The sequence below is a fragment of the Tarenaya hassleriana genome, unplaced genomic scaffold, assembly GCF_000463585.1.
Source record: "Tarenaya hassleriana unplaced genomic scaffold, ASM46358v1 Cleome20, whole genome shotgun sequence".
NCBI classification, from domain to species: domain Eukaryota; kingdom Viridiplantae; phylum Streptophyta; class Magnoliopsida; order Brassicales; family Cleomaceae; genus Tarenaya; species Tarenaya hassleriana.
This window is the reverse complement of record NW_010965373.1, coordinates 632,151-643,428: the sequence shown is the minus strand read 5'-3', so window position 1 is coordinate 643,428 and position 11,278 is coordinate 632,151. Positions and strand designations below refer to the sequence as shown.

At 41.6% G+C, this 11,278-nt stretch overlaps 4 protein-coding genes across 5 annotated transcripts; all 4 read left to right on the top strand.

Annotated features, from left to right (window-relative positions):
- Positions 1 to 6: 6 nt before the first annotated feature.
- Positions 7 to 3,060, top strand: LOC104813544 (NADP-dependent malic enzyme 4, chloroplastic-like). Of its 2 annotated transcripts, XM_010541176.2 has the most exons (8): positions 7 to 378; positions 489 to 979; positions 1,068 to 1,210; positions 1,678 to 1,740; positions 1,852 to 1,926; positions 2,030 to 2,120; positions 2,498 to 2,626; positions 2,750 to 3,060. In XM_010541176.2, the coding sequence occupies exons 3-8, from the start codon at positions 1,079 to 1,081 to the stop codon at positions 2,836 to 2,838; spliced, it is 579 nt and encodes a 192-aa protein (XP_010539478.1). In that variant the 5' UTR covers positions 7 to 378; positions 489 to 979; positions 1,068 to 1,078; the 3' UTR covers positions 2,839 to 3,060. The 2 variants fall into 2 exon arrangements, with proteins under 2 accessions (XP_010539478.1, XP_010539477.1); XM_010541175.1 differs by lacking the exons at positions 1,068 to 1,210; positions 1,678 to 1,740; positions 1,852 to 1,926; ... (1 more) ...; positions 2,498 to 2,626; positions 2,750 to 3,060.
- Positions 3,061 to 3,941: 881 nt separating this feature from the next.
- Positions 3,942 to 7,016, top strand: LOC104814013. The gene is made up of 5 exons (XM_010541860.2): positions 3,942 to 4,272; positions 4,416 to 5,534; positions 5,592 to 5,939; positions 6,206 to 6,696; positions 6,785 to 7,016. Coding segments are annotated over exons 1-4 (1,869 nt in total). The 5' UTR covers positions 3,942 to 4,271; the 3' UTR covers positions 6,607 to 6,696; positions 6,785 to 7,016.
- A 64-nt stretch (positions 7,017 to 7,080) lies between these two features.
- On the top strand, positions 7,081 to 8,559 carry LOC104813545 (NADP-dependent malic enzyme 4, chloroplastic-like). The gene is made up of 6 exons (XM_010541177.2): positions 7,081 to 7,191; positions 7,274 to 7,351; positions 7,434 to 7,508; positions 7,612 to 7,702; positions 8,080 to 8,208; positions 8,332 to 8,559. The coding sequence occupies exons 1-6, from the start codon at positions 7,174 to 7,176 to the stop codon at positions 8,418 to 8,420; spliced, it is 480 nt and encodes a 159-aa protein (XP_010539479.1). The 5' UTR covers positions 7,081 to 7,173; the 3' UTR covers positions 8,421 to 8,559.
- Positions 8,560 to 9,510: 951 nt separating this feature from the next.
- Positions 9,511 to 11,272, top strand: LOC104813546 (the record flags this gene model as incomplete). The annotated part of the gene is made up of 2 exons (XM_010541178.2): positions 9,511 to 9,855; positions 9,999 to 11,272. Coding segments are annotated over exons 1-2 (1,275 nt in total), but the record flags the coding sequence as incomplete, so codon positions are not given.
- Between the last annotated feature and the right edge of the window lie 6 nt (positions 11,273 to 11,278).

Genomic DNA, 11,278 nt, shown 5'->3' with positions numbered 1-11,278 from the left:
GGGAAGTATCAGCAGGAAAATCGGCTGTAGGGACTATTTACGAGTTGATGACAAGGGCGAAGGAGTCGATACGCACTTATTACATCATGGATGAGAATAAGCATAAGATATTTTCCAGTATCATTGATACACAGTGGTTTGATCATCTGCATTCGCCTCTTCATGCCGCAGCAGCGTTTTTGAACCCCAGTATTCAGTATAACCCAGAGATAAAGTTCCTCACTTCATTGAAAGAAGGCTTTTTCAAGGTGTTGGAGAAACTTCTTCCGACTAGCGATCTACGTCGTGATGTCACAACTCAGATATTCACCTTCACGAGAGCAAAGGGAATGTTCGGCTGTAACCTTGCGATGGAAGCAAGGGATACAGTGCCACCAGGTACAGTTACAGATTAACTGTCTGATGCTGATTATTTGTTGAAACTGTGGAAATTTCTCGAGGTTTGAAATTTTGAATACAATAGTGTGTGTTTGTGTTAAACAATGCAGGGCTGTGGTGGGAGCAGTTTGGTGACTCAGCGCCCGTGCTGCAACGGGTGGCCATCAGGATACTGAGTCAAGTTTGCAGTGGCTACAACCTGGAACGCCATTGGAACACATTCCAGCAGATGCACTGGGAGAGACGGAACAAGATTGACAAAGAAATGTTGAACGGATTGGCGTACGTGAATCACAATCTCAATTTAGGGAAAATGGCGTCATCGGAGATGGACCCGATTGCACTTGAAGACATCGACATGACGTCTGAGTGGGTGGAGGAGGCAGAAAATCCAAGCCCTCCCCAGTGGCTCGATCGGTTCGGATCTGCCATCGACGGGGGCGACTTGAACACGCGGCAGTTCAGCGCTGCCATTTTCGGTGCCAGCGATCATGGCATCTTCGGCTTGTGAATTCATTTTCCATGCCGGAGTTCGCCTTAACATGGTCTGGGTAGTGACCCAATTGCCAAGGGAAGATTCAAAAACAATTGCAGAAGAAAGGTTAGTAGCCGAAGGCCCGCAGTAGCAAATTAATGATGTAGGATTGGTATGGAAATTGGTCGAATTTTCTCACAATTTTTTTTGGCAGTGAGCTGCATCATGATGGATGGTGGAGTAAAAGGGACATATTTGGAAGTCATGGACACTTGGGCAGTTGCTGTCGGAGATTGTAGCTTGGGGGCCTTAGGTTTCTTGGACTTGCACCTTTTACCAAAATGGCATTCGTCCGCTGTACGTAACGGGAATTTAATTGTTATGAATCTCTCTCTGATATATGTATAATATATATAGTATTCGTGAGGATACATTTTGGCCCGTGACGTATTATTGGGCCTAAAGATGTTTTATAATGGGCTAAAAAGTGAGGCCCGTGAGACGTATCCTAAAATTGAATTCCAACGGTTGGGACCGGTGGGAGAGCACCACCAATTCGTCAGATGGTATTCAAAGTGGTACAGCCAAAAATGGAAAGAGCCATTAAGGCTCAAGCCTCAGCTCGTAGGCTCCCTGCCAAAAATAGTGCTTATGTGGGAAAGCGTACGATACTAAACTTACGGAAACTGGCCCCACCACGATGTGCTTCACATGTACTACGTAGTATATATATATATATATGCATATAACAATACTTCACACGAAAGAAACAAACAGCTCCTCTCCTCTCAGATCATTGTTGCAAGTTTGTTTTTTTTCTAAAGGAAATGGCGTCCAGACCAGGGATTCTCACCGACTGGCCATGGAAGGCCCTTGGAAGCTTCAAGGTTTTCTTTCCTTTCCTTTACCATTATACATAAAAACGTGTTGCCTTTGTTAGTAGTTCTCTCAGATAATCGTAGAGAAGTTGGTTTTGATTCCTTTTGATTCAAACACAGGGACGGGCGATCTTTGCTTCCGGGAGCCCATTTGCTCCGGTAGAGTACAATGGAAAGATGTTGGTGCCGGGACAGGTGATTATGCAAAAAAACTGAAAGAATATGATGGAAAAAGCATGAGAGAATTTCAACTGATGGATCATACCTTTTTTTTTTGTGTCGTGGTGGTTGTTGGCAGGCGAATAATGCGTACATCTTCCCGGGGCTAGGGCTCGGGTTGATAATGTCAGGGACGATCCGTGTTCATGATGACATGCTCCTGGCTGCCTGTAAGTAAAAACATTCATTTATGGCAGGGAACTAACTCCAGATAGGAGTGGTCATTTTGGGTTTCGGTTCGGATTCAATTGGTTATATTCGGTTTTGAAAAACCGATAACCATTAGGTTTTTATGGGTTCGGGTTGATAAAAGTAATTATTTTTCAAAGGAGCTTTTCAGTTTTTTTCGGTTATTTTTTTATTCGATTTGAGTTCATTTTTTCTTTACTTTTATATCATGTTCCATTCGGTTATGGGTAGATGTTATTTGGTTCGGTTATTCGATTATTAACGAAATTGCCTACGGTTAGCTCCAGCAGGTGAATGTATATGATTTTGTTGGCATATATTGAGAAAGATGATGTTTGAATGTTATGGGTAATGCCAGCGGAAGCGCTGGCAGAGCAGCTGAGGGAGGAGCATTTTGTGAAAGGATCCATATACCCTCCGTTCAAGGACATCAGAAACATCTCTGCTCGCATCGCCGCCAAGGTGGCCGCCAAGGCTTATGAACTCGGTGAGTTGACTCGAGTCAACCCTCGGTGTTATTTATTTTTATTTTTGGTTATTGATAAATTCGATTTTAAAAATAAAATGATATGGTCACATATATATATATATATGCGTGTTGTAATGAAAGGTTTGGCAACGAGGTTGCCTCAGCCCAAGGATCTGGTGAAGTGCGCGGAGAGCAGCATGTACAGCCCTTCCTACCGCAGCTACCGCTGATTTTAATTTTGACTTTTAACCGCCGCCCTTCACCATTCTTTTCATTATCCCCCTTTTATATTTTTGTTTTTTTTACTTTTATTTATTATTGTATTTTTATTTTTCACTTTGAATCCGAATGTTTACCCTTCCTCATTTATGCTTTTGGTTTGTGAGATACATCAGAATCAGCTTCTCTCCTGGTTATAGGCTTTGATAAATGAGTCTCAATTCAATTCCATTTACAGTGGGCACGGCTCCGTTATTCACACTTTTTTTGAAATATCCGTCTTCGTTTTTATTTTCGTAGTTTTTATAGAAATATTATTTTTGTGTTTGTCTCGCAATATTCGGATATCCGGATATCCGTTAGACATGTATGTATAATTAAAAAGACGGGTAATCGTGAGTATCTCTATCCGCAAGATCGGGTATTTGCAAATAGGTGGTAACGGATTTAAATGTCCAACCCTAATCCCATCCCATGAATTAAATAAATTCTGGAAAACAGTTTCACTAATTCATCACTCGTTGAAAAATGAATTGATATATGTCTCTATATATATATATATATATTATATTGGTCAATAAATTGATATGTTATCGAGGCTACGTCAATATTTTTTTTCTTTCTGAATTTGTCAATTCATTTCTCTTATACATGTGTATAATTATGTGTAATTCTTGATTTCAAAATGCTTTCTTTGTAGTTTGTACTGCCTTCTAAACATATAATACACATATACATATATATATATATATATATATTAATGAATACATTTGGGTCTGTAACGCCGTCAGAAGAGACGCTCAAACGGTGCCGTCTCGTGTGCCCCGCTCTCGACTCGAGTGGACCTCTCTCGGTCTCGGCAATATCTCGCAGAAGAAAAAATAAGAAAAGAAAACTAAATATAAATTATCGGGAAGAAAAGGGCATACACAAAGGCAAAGGAGCGTGAGCTTCACCAAAATCTCGCGAAAAATTAAATCTCACCTCGTAGAAAGCCGTCCGGCGAGAAGAATCGAGTCTGTCCTCGTCCTCCCCTCTGTAAGCTCCTCTTTTATCTCTCGCGATTTCTCATCCTCTCCGCTCTCTCTCTCTCTCTCTCTCTATATATATATATATATATATATATATATATATTAAAAGTAGGAGCTCCGTTGTCGCCATGTTTGGCCGCCGAGAAAATTTTCACCGGAAAACAGTCATTCCTTTTCCGGATCTCCGCCGTTCAAATGAAGTGAAGAGTCCGCCGTTCCCCGCAATCCACACGAGAAATTTAGAATCATAATCTGCTTTTATGTTCTCGGTCTTCTTTTACATTTTGAATAGATTCCTCGAATCATGAATCGCGATTTTTCTTTTTCTGATGGAAATTTTACGAGGCTTGTGCTGATTATTTCTATGGCAGGTAAAAAATTTCTGACAGATATCATTTCCGACATCTGTAGCAAGTAATTCAGTTCTCTCTTCCCTCATTTCTTTTTTCCCCCATTGATGCTGAGATCGTAGCTCTTTCCCACAGTCATCAATGGCTGGTTGATCTTTCTAAACGACAGCAGTATGTGGCTAATTGCAAACGTCTTTTGTTTGACAGTGGTTCGAGAGAAGGACATGTGTTGGGAGTTCGCAGATAAATTAGACGGGAATAAGGTGAGGTGCAAGTTCTGTTCTAGAGTCTTGAATGGCGGAATTAGCAGGTTGAAGCATCATCTATCTCGACTTCCGAGTAAAGGAGTGAATCCTTGTACCAAGGTAAGGGACGATGTCACTGATAGAGTCCGTGCTATTTTATCTGCCAAGGATGATGCTAGAGAATCGCCTAGCACCAAAAAGCTGAAAACCCCAGAACTTAAACCTTCACCTGGGAATTTACCTGTTTCTAGGCCTCTAATTCCCTTAGATGCTGTCTCTTCTGCTGCTAAAGTTTTCCCGACCATCCTTCAACCGCTGCCATCTTGTTCAAACAATCAAGAGATTGCAGCGAGGAGTATTGCTCTTTTCTTCTTTGAGAACAAGATCGACTTTGGCGTGGCCCGCTCATCGTCGTATCAGCAAATGATCGAGGCAATTGCGAAATGCGGTGTCGGATTTGTTGGCCCTTCTGCTGGATCTCTCAGGACTGTGTGGTTGGACAGGGTAAAGTCCGAAGTTGGCATACAGTTGAAAGAGATTGAGAAAGAGTGGCACACCACCGGCTGTACTATCCTGGCGGAGGCATGGACTGATAACAAATCCCGGGCACTGATAAACTTCTTTGTCTCATCGCCGTCAAGAACCTTCTTTCACAAGTCTTTGGATGCTTCTTCATACTTCAAGAACACGAAATGCCTAGCTGATTTGTTTGATTCTGTAATTCAAGATATCGGACAAGAACATGTCGTGCAAATCATAATCGACAGTAGTTTCAACTACACAGGTATCTCGAATCATATCTCGCAAAACTATGGAAGCATTTTTGTGTCTCCTTGTGCAACTCGGAGCTTGAACATGATATTAGAAGAATTCTCCAAGTTAGATTGGGTGAACCGATGTATACTTCAAGCACAAATCCTGACCAAATTTATATACAATAATGGCTCAGTGCTGGATCTGATGATGAAGTTCACAGGTGGTCAAGATATAATTAAGAGCGGTATCACGAGGCCTGTCTCCAGTTTTTTATCGTTACAGGCAATGATGAAGCAAAAGGCAAGGCTGAAGCACATGTTTAACAGTGCAGAATATTCGATTGAGAAATAGTGGCACACCACCGGCTGTACTATCGCTGTAGGGACTATTTACGAGTTGATGACAAGGGCGAAGGAGTCGATACGCACTTATTACATCATGGATGAGAATAAGCATAAGATATTTTCCAGTATCATTGATACACAGTGGTTTGATCATCTGCATTCGCCTCTTCATGCCGCAGCAGCGTTTTTGAACCCCAGTATTCAGTATAACCCAGAGATAAAGTTCCTCACTTCATTGAAAGAAGGCTTTTTCAAGGTGTTGGAGAAACTTCTTCCGACTAGCGATCTACGTCGTGATGTCACAACTCAGATATTCACCTTCACGAGAGCAAAGGGAATGTTCGGCTGTAACCTTGCGATGGAAGCAAGGGATACAGTGCCACCAGGTACTGCCAATCTATCTAAAATCAGAATAATTTTGTGTGCAAGTTTGAAATATTCCGGTGGATACAAAGTAGCCCTGAAGCTAGCTTGTAGAGCGAAGAAACATATGATATCAGAAGCTGTCAACCAAAGCCGTACTTGGTTGTCATATGAGCCGATTACAGTTACAGATTAACTGTCTGGTGCTGATTATTTGTTGAAACTGTGGAAATTTCTCGAGGTTTGAAATTTTGAATACAATAGTGTGTGTTTGTGTTAAACAATGCAGGGCTGTGGTGGGAGCAGTTTGGTGACTCAGCGCCCGTGCTGCAACGGGTGGCCATCAGGATACTGAGTCAAGTTTGCAGTGGCTACAACCTGGAACGCCATTGGAACACATTCCAGCAGATGCACTGGGAGAGACGGAACAAGATTGACAAAGAAATGTTGAACGGATTGGCGTACGTGAATCACAATCTCAATTTAGGGAAAATGGCGTCATCGGAGATGGACCCGATTGCACTTGAAGACATCGACATGACGTCTGAGTGGGTGGAGGAGGCAGAAAATCCAAGCCCTACCCAGTGGCTCGATCGGTTCGGATCTGCCCTCGACGGGGGCGACTTGAACACGCGGCAGTTCAGCGCTGCCATTTTCGGTGCCAGCGATCATGGCATCTTCGGCTTGTGAATTCATTTTCCATGCCGGAGTTCGCCTTAACATGGTCTGGGTAGTGACCCAATTGCCAAGGGAAGATTCAAAAACAATTGCAGAAGAAAGGTTAGTAGCCGAAGGCCCGCAGTAGCAAATTAATGATGTAGGATTGGTATGGAAATTGGTCGAATTTTCTCACAATTTTTTTTGGCAGTGAGCTGCATCATGATGGATGGTGGAGTAAAAGGGACATATTTGGAAGTCATGGACACTTGGGCAGTTGCTGTCGGAGATTGTAGCTTGGGGGCCTTAGGTTTCTTGGACTTGCACCTTTTACCAAAATGGCATTCGTCCGCTGTACGTAACGGGAATTTAATTGTTATGAATCTCTCTCTGATATATGTATAATATATATAGTATTCGTGAGGATACATTTTGGCCCGTGACGTATTATTGGGCCTAAAGATCATTGGAGGACTCATTTTCTTTGCAATGCTCAACACGCGTTCTCCCTTTAACATTTCCTCACAGGCAATCAGGCCAACAGTGCTGATCGGGACGTCAGGAGTGGGCCGAACATTCACTCAAGAAGTAATAGAAGCCATGGCAGACCTGAATGAGGTAGAGTTTGTCTTTTGGCCGATACTAAAGTAAGAAAATAATTAGACAAAACTCAAAAGTTGAAATATTCTGCTGCATACAGAAACCCATTGTTCTTTCACTTTCAAACCCAACTTCCCAGTCAGAATGTACCGCGGAAGAGGCCTATGCATGGAGTCAGGTAAAAACGTGTTGCCTTTGTTAGTAGTTCTCTCAGATAATCGTAGAGAAGTTGGTTTTGATTCCTTTTGATTCAAACACAGGGACGGGCGATCTTTGCTTCCGGGAGCCCATTTGCTCCGGTAGAGTACAATGGAAAGATGTTGGTGCCGGGACAGGTGATTATGCAAAAAAACTGAAAGAATATGATGGAAAAAGCATGAGAGAATTTCAACTGATGGATCATACCTTTTTTTTTTGTGTCGTGGTGGTTGTTGGCAGGCGAATAATGCGTACATCTTCCCGGGGCTAGGGCTCGGGTTGATAATGTCAGGGACGATCCGTGTTCATGATGACATGCTCCTGGCTGCCTGTAAGTAAAAACATTCATTTATGGCAGGGAACTAACTCCAGATAGGAGTGGTCATTTTGGGTTTCGGTTCGGATTCAATTGGTTATATTCGGTTTTGAAAAACCGATAACCATTAGGTTTTTATGGGTTCGGGTTGATAAAAGTAATTATTTTTCAAAGGAGCTTTTCAGTTTTTTTCGGTTATTTTTTTATTCGATTTGAGTTCATTTTTTCTTTACTTTTATATCATGTTCCATTCGGTTATGGGTAGATGTTATTTGGTTCGGTTATTCGATTATTAACGAAATTGCCTACGGTTAGCTCCAGCAGGTGAATGTATATGATTTTGTTGGCATATATTGAGAAAGATGATGTTTGAATGTTATGGGTAATGCCAGCGGAAGCGCTGGCAGAGCAGCTGAGGGAGGAGCATTTTGTGAAAGGATCCATATACCCTCCGTTCAAGGACATCAGAAACATCTCTGCTCGCATCGCCGCCAAGGTGGCCGCCAAGGCTTATGAACTCGGTGAGTTGACTCGAGTCAACCCTCGGTGTTATTTATTTTTATTTTTGGTTATTGATAAATTCGATTTTAAAAATAAAATGATATGGTCACATATATATATATATATGCGTGTTGTAATGAAAGGTTTGGCAACGAGGTTGCCTCAGCCCAAGGATCTGGTGAAGTGCGCGGAGAGCAGCATGTACAGCCCTTCCTACCGCAGCTACCGCTGATTTTAATTTTGACTTTTAACCGCCGCCCTTCACCATTCTTTTCATTATCCCCCTTTTATATTTTTGTTTTTTTTACTTTTATTTATTATTGTATTTTTATTTTTCACTTTGAATCCGAATGTTTACCCTTCCTCATTTATGCTTTTGGTTTGTTGTGAGATACATCAGAATCAGCTTCTCTCCTGGTTATAGGCTTTTATAAATGAGTCTCAATTCAATTCCATTTACGGTGGGCACGGCTCCGTTATTCACACTTTTTTTGAAATATCCGTCTTCGTTTTTATTTTCGTAGTTTTTATAGAAATATTATTTTTGTGTTTGTCTCGCAATATTCGGATATCCGGATATCCGTTAGACATGTATGTATAATTAAAAAGACGGGTAATCGTGAGTATCTCTATCCGCAAGATCGGGTATTTGCAAATAGGTGGTAACGGATTTAAATGTCCAGTCCTAATCCCATTCCATGGATTAAATAAATTCTGGAAAACAGTTTCACTAATTCATCACTCGTTGAAAAATGAATTGATATATGTCTCTCTCTATATATATATATTATATTGGTCAATAAATTGATATGTTATCGAGGCTACGTCAATATTTTTTTTCTTTCTGAATTTGTCAATTCATTTCTCTTATACATGTGTATAATTATGTGTAATTCTTGATTTCAAAATGCTTTCTTTGTAGTTTGTACTGCCTTCTAAACATATAATACACATATACATATATATATATATATATATATTAATGAATACATTTGGGTCTGTAACGCCGTCAGAAGAGACGCTCAAACGGTGCCGTCTCGTGTGCCCCGCTCTCGACTCGAGTGGACCTCTCTCGGTCTCGGCAATATCTCGCAGAAGAAAAAATAAGAAAAGAAAACTAAATATAAATTATCGGGAAGAAAAGGGCATACACAAAGGCAAAGGAGCGTGAGCTTCACCAAAATCTCGCGAAAAATTAAATCTCACCTCGTAGAAAGCCGTCCGGCGAGAAGAATCGAGTCTGTCCTCGTCCTCCCCTCTGTAAGCTCCTCTTTTATCTCTCGCGATTTCTCATCCTCTCCGCTCTCTCTCTCTCTCTCTCTCTATATATATATATATATATATATATATATATATTAAAAGTAGGAGCTCCGTTGTCGCCATGTTTGGCCGCCGAGAAAATTTTCACCGGAAAACAGTCATTCCTTTTCCGGATCTCCGCCGTTCAAATGAAGTGAAGAGTCCGCCGTTCCCCGCAATCCACACGAGAAATTTAGAATCATAATCTGCTTTTATGTTCTCGGTCTTCTTTTACATTTTGAATAGATTCCTCGAATCATGAATCGCGATTTTTCTTTTTCTGATGGAAATTTTACGAGGCTTGTGCTGATTATTTCTATGGCAGGTAAAAAATTTCTGACAGATATCATTTCCGACATCTGTAGCAAGTAATTCAGTTCTCTCTTCCCTCATTTCTTTTTTCCCCCATTGATGCTGAGATCGTAGCTCTTTCCCACAGTCATCAATGGCTGGTTGATCTTTCTAAACGACAGCAGTATGTCGCTAATTGCAAACGTCTTTTGCTTGACAGTGGTTCGAGAGAAGGACATGTGTTGGGAGTTCGCAGATAAATTAGACGGGAATAAGGTGAGGTGCAAGTTCTGTTCTAGAGTCTTGAATGGCGGAATTAGCAGGTTGAAGCATCATCTATCTCGACTTCCGAGTAAAGGAGTGAATCCTTGTACCAAGGTAAGGGACGATGTCACTGATAGAGTCCGTGCTATTTTATCTGCCAAGGATGATGCTAGAGAATCGCCTAGCACCAAAAAGCTGAAAACCCCAGAACTTAAACCTTCACCTGGGAATTTACCTGTTTCTAGGCCTCTAATTCCCTTAGATGCTGTCTCTTCTGCTGCTAAAGTTTTCCCGACCATCCTTCAACCGCTGCCATCTTGTTCAAACAATCAAGAGATTGCAGCGAGGAGTATTGCTCTTTTCTTCTTTGAGAACAAGATCGACTTTGGCGTGGCCCGCTCATCGTCGTATCAGCAAATGATCGAGGCAATTGCGAAATGCGGTGTCGGATTTGTTGGCCCTTCTGCTGGATCTCTCAGGACTGTGTGGTTGGACAGGGTAAAGTCCGAAGTTGGCATACAGTTGAAAGAGATTGAGAAAGAGTGGCACACCACCGGCTGTACTATCCTGGCGGAGGCATGGACTGATAACAAATCCCGGGCACTGATAAACTTCTTTGTCTCATCGCCGTCAAGAACCTTCTTTCACAAGTCTTTGGATGCTTCTTCATACTTCAAGAACACGAAATGCCTAGCTGATTTGTTTGATTCTGTAATTCAAGATATCGGACAAGAACATGTCGTGCAAATCATAATCGACAGTAGTTTCAACTACACAGGTATCTCGAATCATATCTCGCAAAACTATGGAAGCATTTTTGTGTCTCCTTGTGCAACTCGGAGCTTGAACATGATATTAGAAGAATTCTCCAAGTTAGATTGGGTGAACCGATGTATACTTCAAGCACAAATCCTGACCAAATTTATATACAATAATGGCTCAGTGCTGGATCTGATGATGAAGTTCACAGGTGGTCAAGATATAATTAAGAGCGGTATCACGAGGCCTGTCTCCAGTTTTTTATCGTTACAGGCAATGATGAAGCAAAAGGCAAGGCTGAAGCACATGTTTAACAGTGCAGAATATTCTGCCAACTGTTCAGACGCAAATAAACCGCAGAGCGTATCATGTATGGGCATCATCGAAGACAATGATTTCTGGAGGGCTGTTGAAGAAAGCGTGGCTGTTTCCGAGCCTATTCTGAAGGTGATGAGGGAAGTATCAGCAGGAAAAACG

What these genes read in the sequence shown, in the direction of transcription:
- LOC104814013 (XM_010541860.2), top strand. An exon ending in GCTGAAGCACATGTTTAACA is followed by an intron (nt 5,535 to 5,591) that starts GTGCAGAATATT and finishes CTATCGCTGTAG; the next exon opens with GGACTATTTACGAGTTGATG. An exon ending in AAGGGATACAGTGCCACCAG is followed by an intron (nt 5,940 to 6,205) that starts GTACTGCCAATC and finishes TAAACAATGCAG; the next exon opens with GGCTGTGGTGGGAGCAGTTT.
- LOC104813544 (XM_010541175.1), top strand. Translation starts at nt 48, where the DNA reads ATGACAAGGGCGAAGGAGTCGATACGCACTTATTACATCATGGATGAG. An exon ending in AAGGGATACAGTGCCACCAG is followed by an intron (nt 379 to 488) that starts GTACAGTTACAG and finishes TAAACAATGCAG; the next exon opens with GGCTGTGGTGGGAGCAGTTT.
- LOC104813545 (XM_010541177.2), top strand. An exon ending in AGGCCTATGCATGGAGTCAG is followed by an intron (nt 7,352 to 7,433) that starts GTAAAAACGTGT and finishes ATTCAAACACAG; the next exon opens with GGACGGGCGATCTTTGCTTC. An exon ending in TGACATGCTCCTGGCTGCCT is followed by an intron (nt 7,703 to 8,079) that starts GTAAGTAAAAAC and finishes GGGTAATGCCAG; the next exon opens with CGGAAGCGCTGGCAGAGCAG.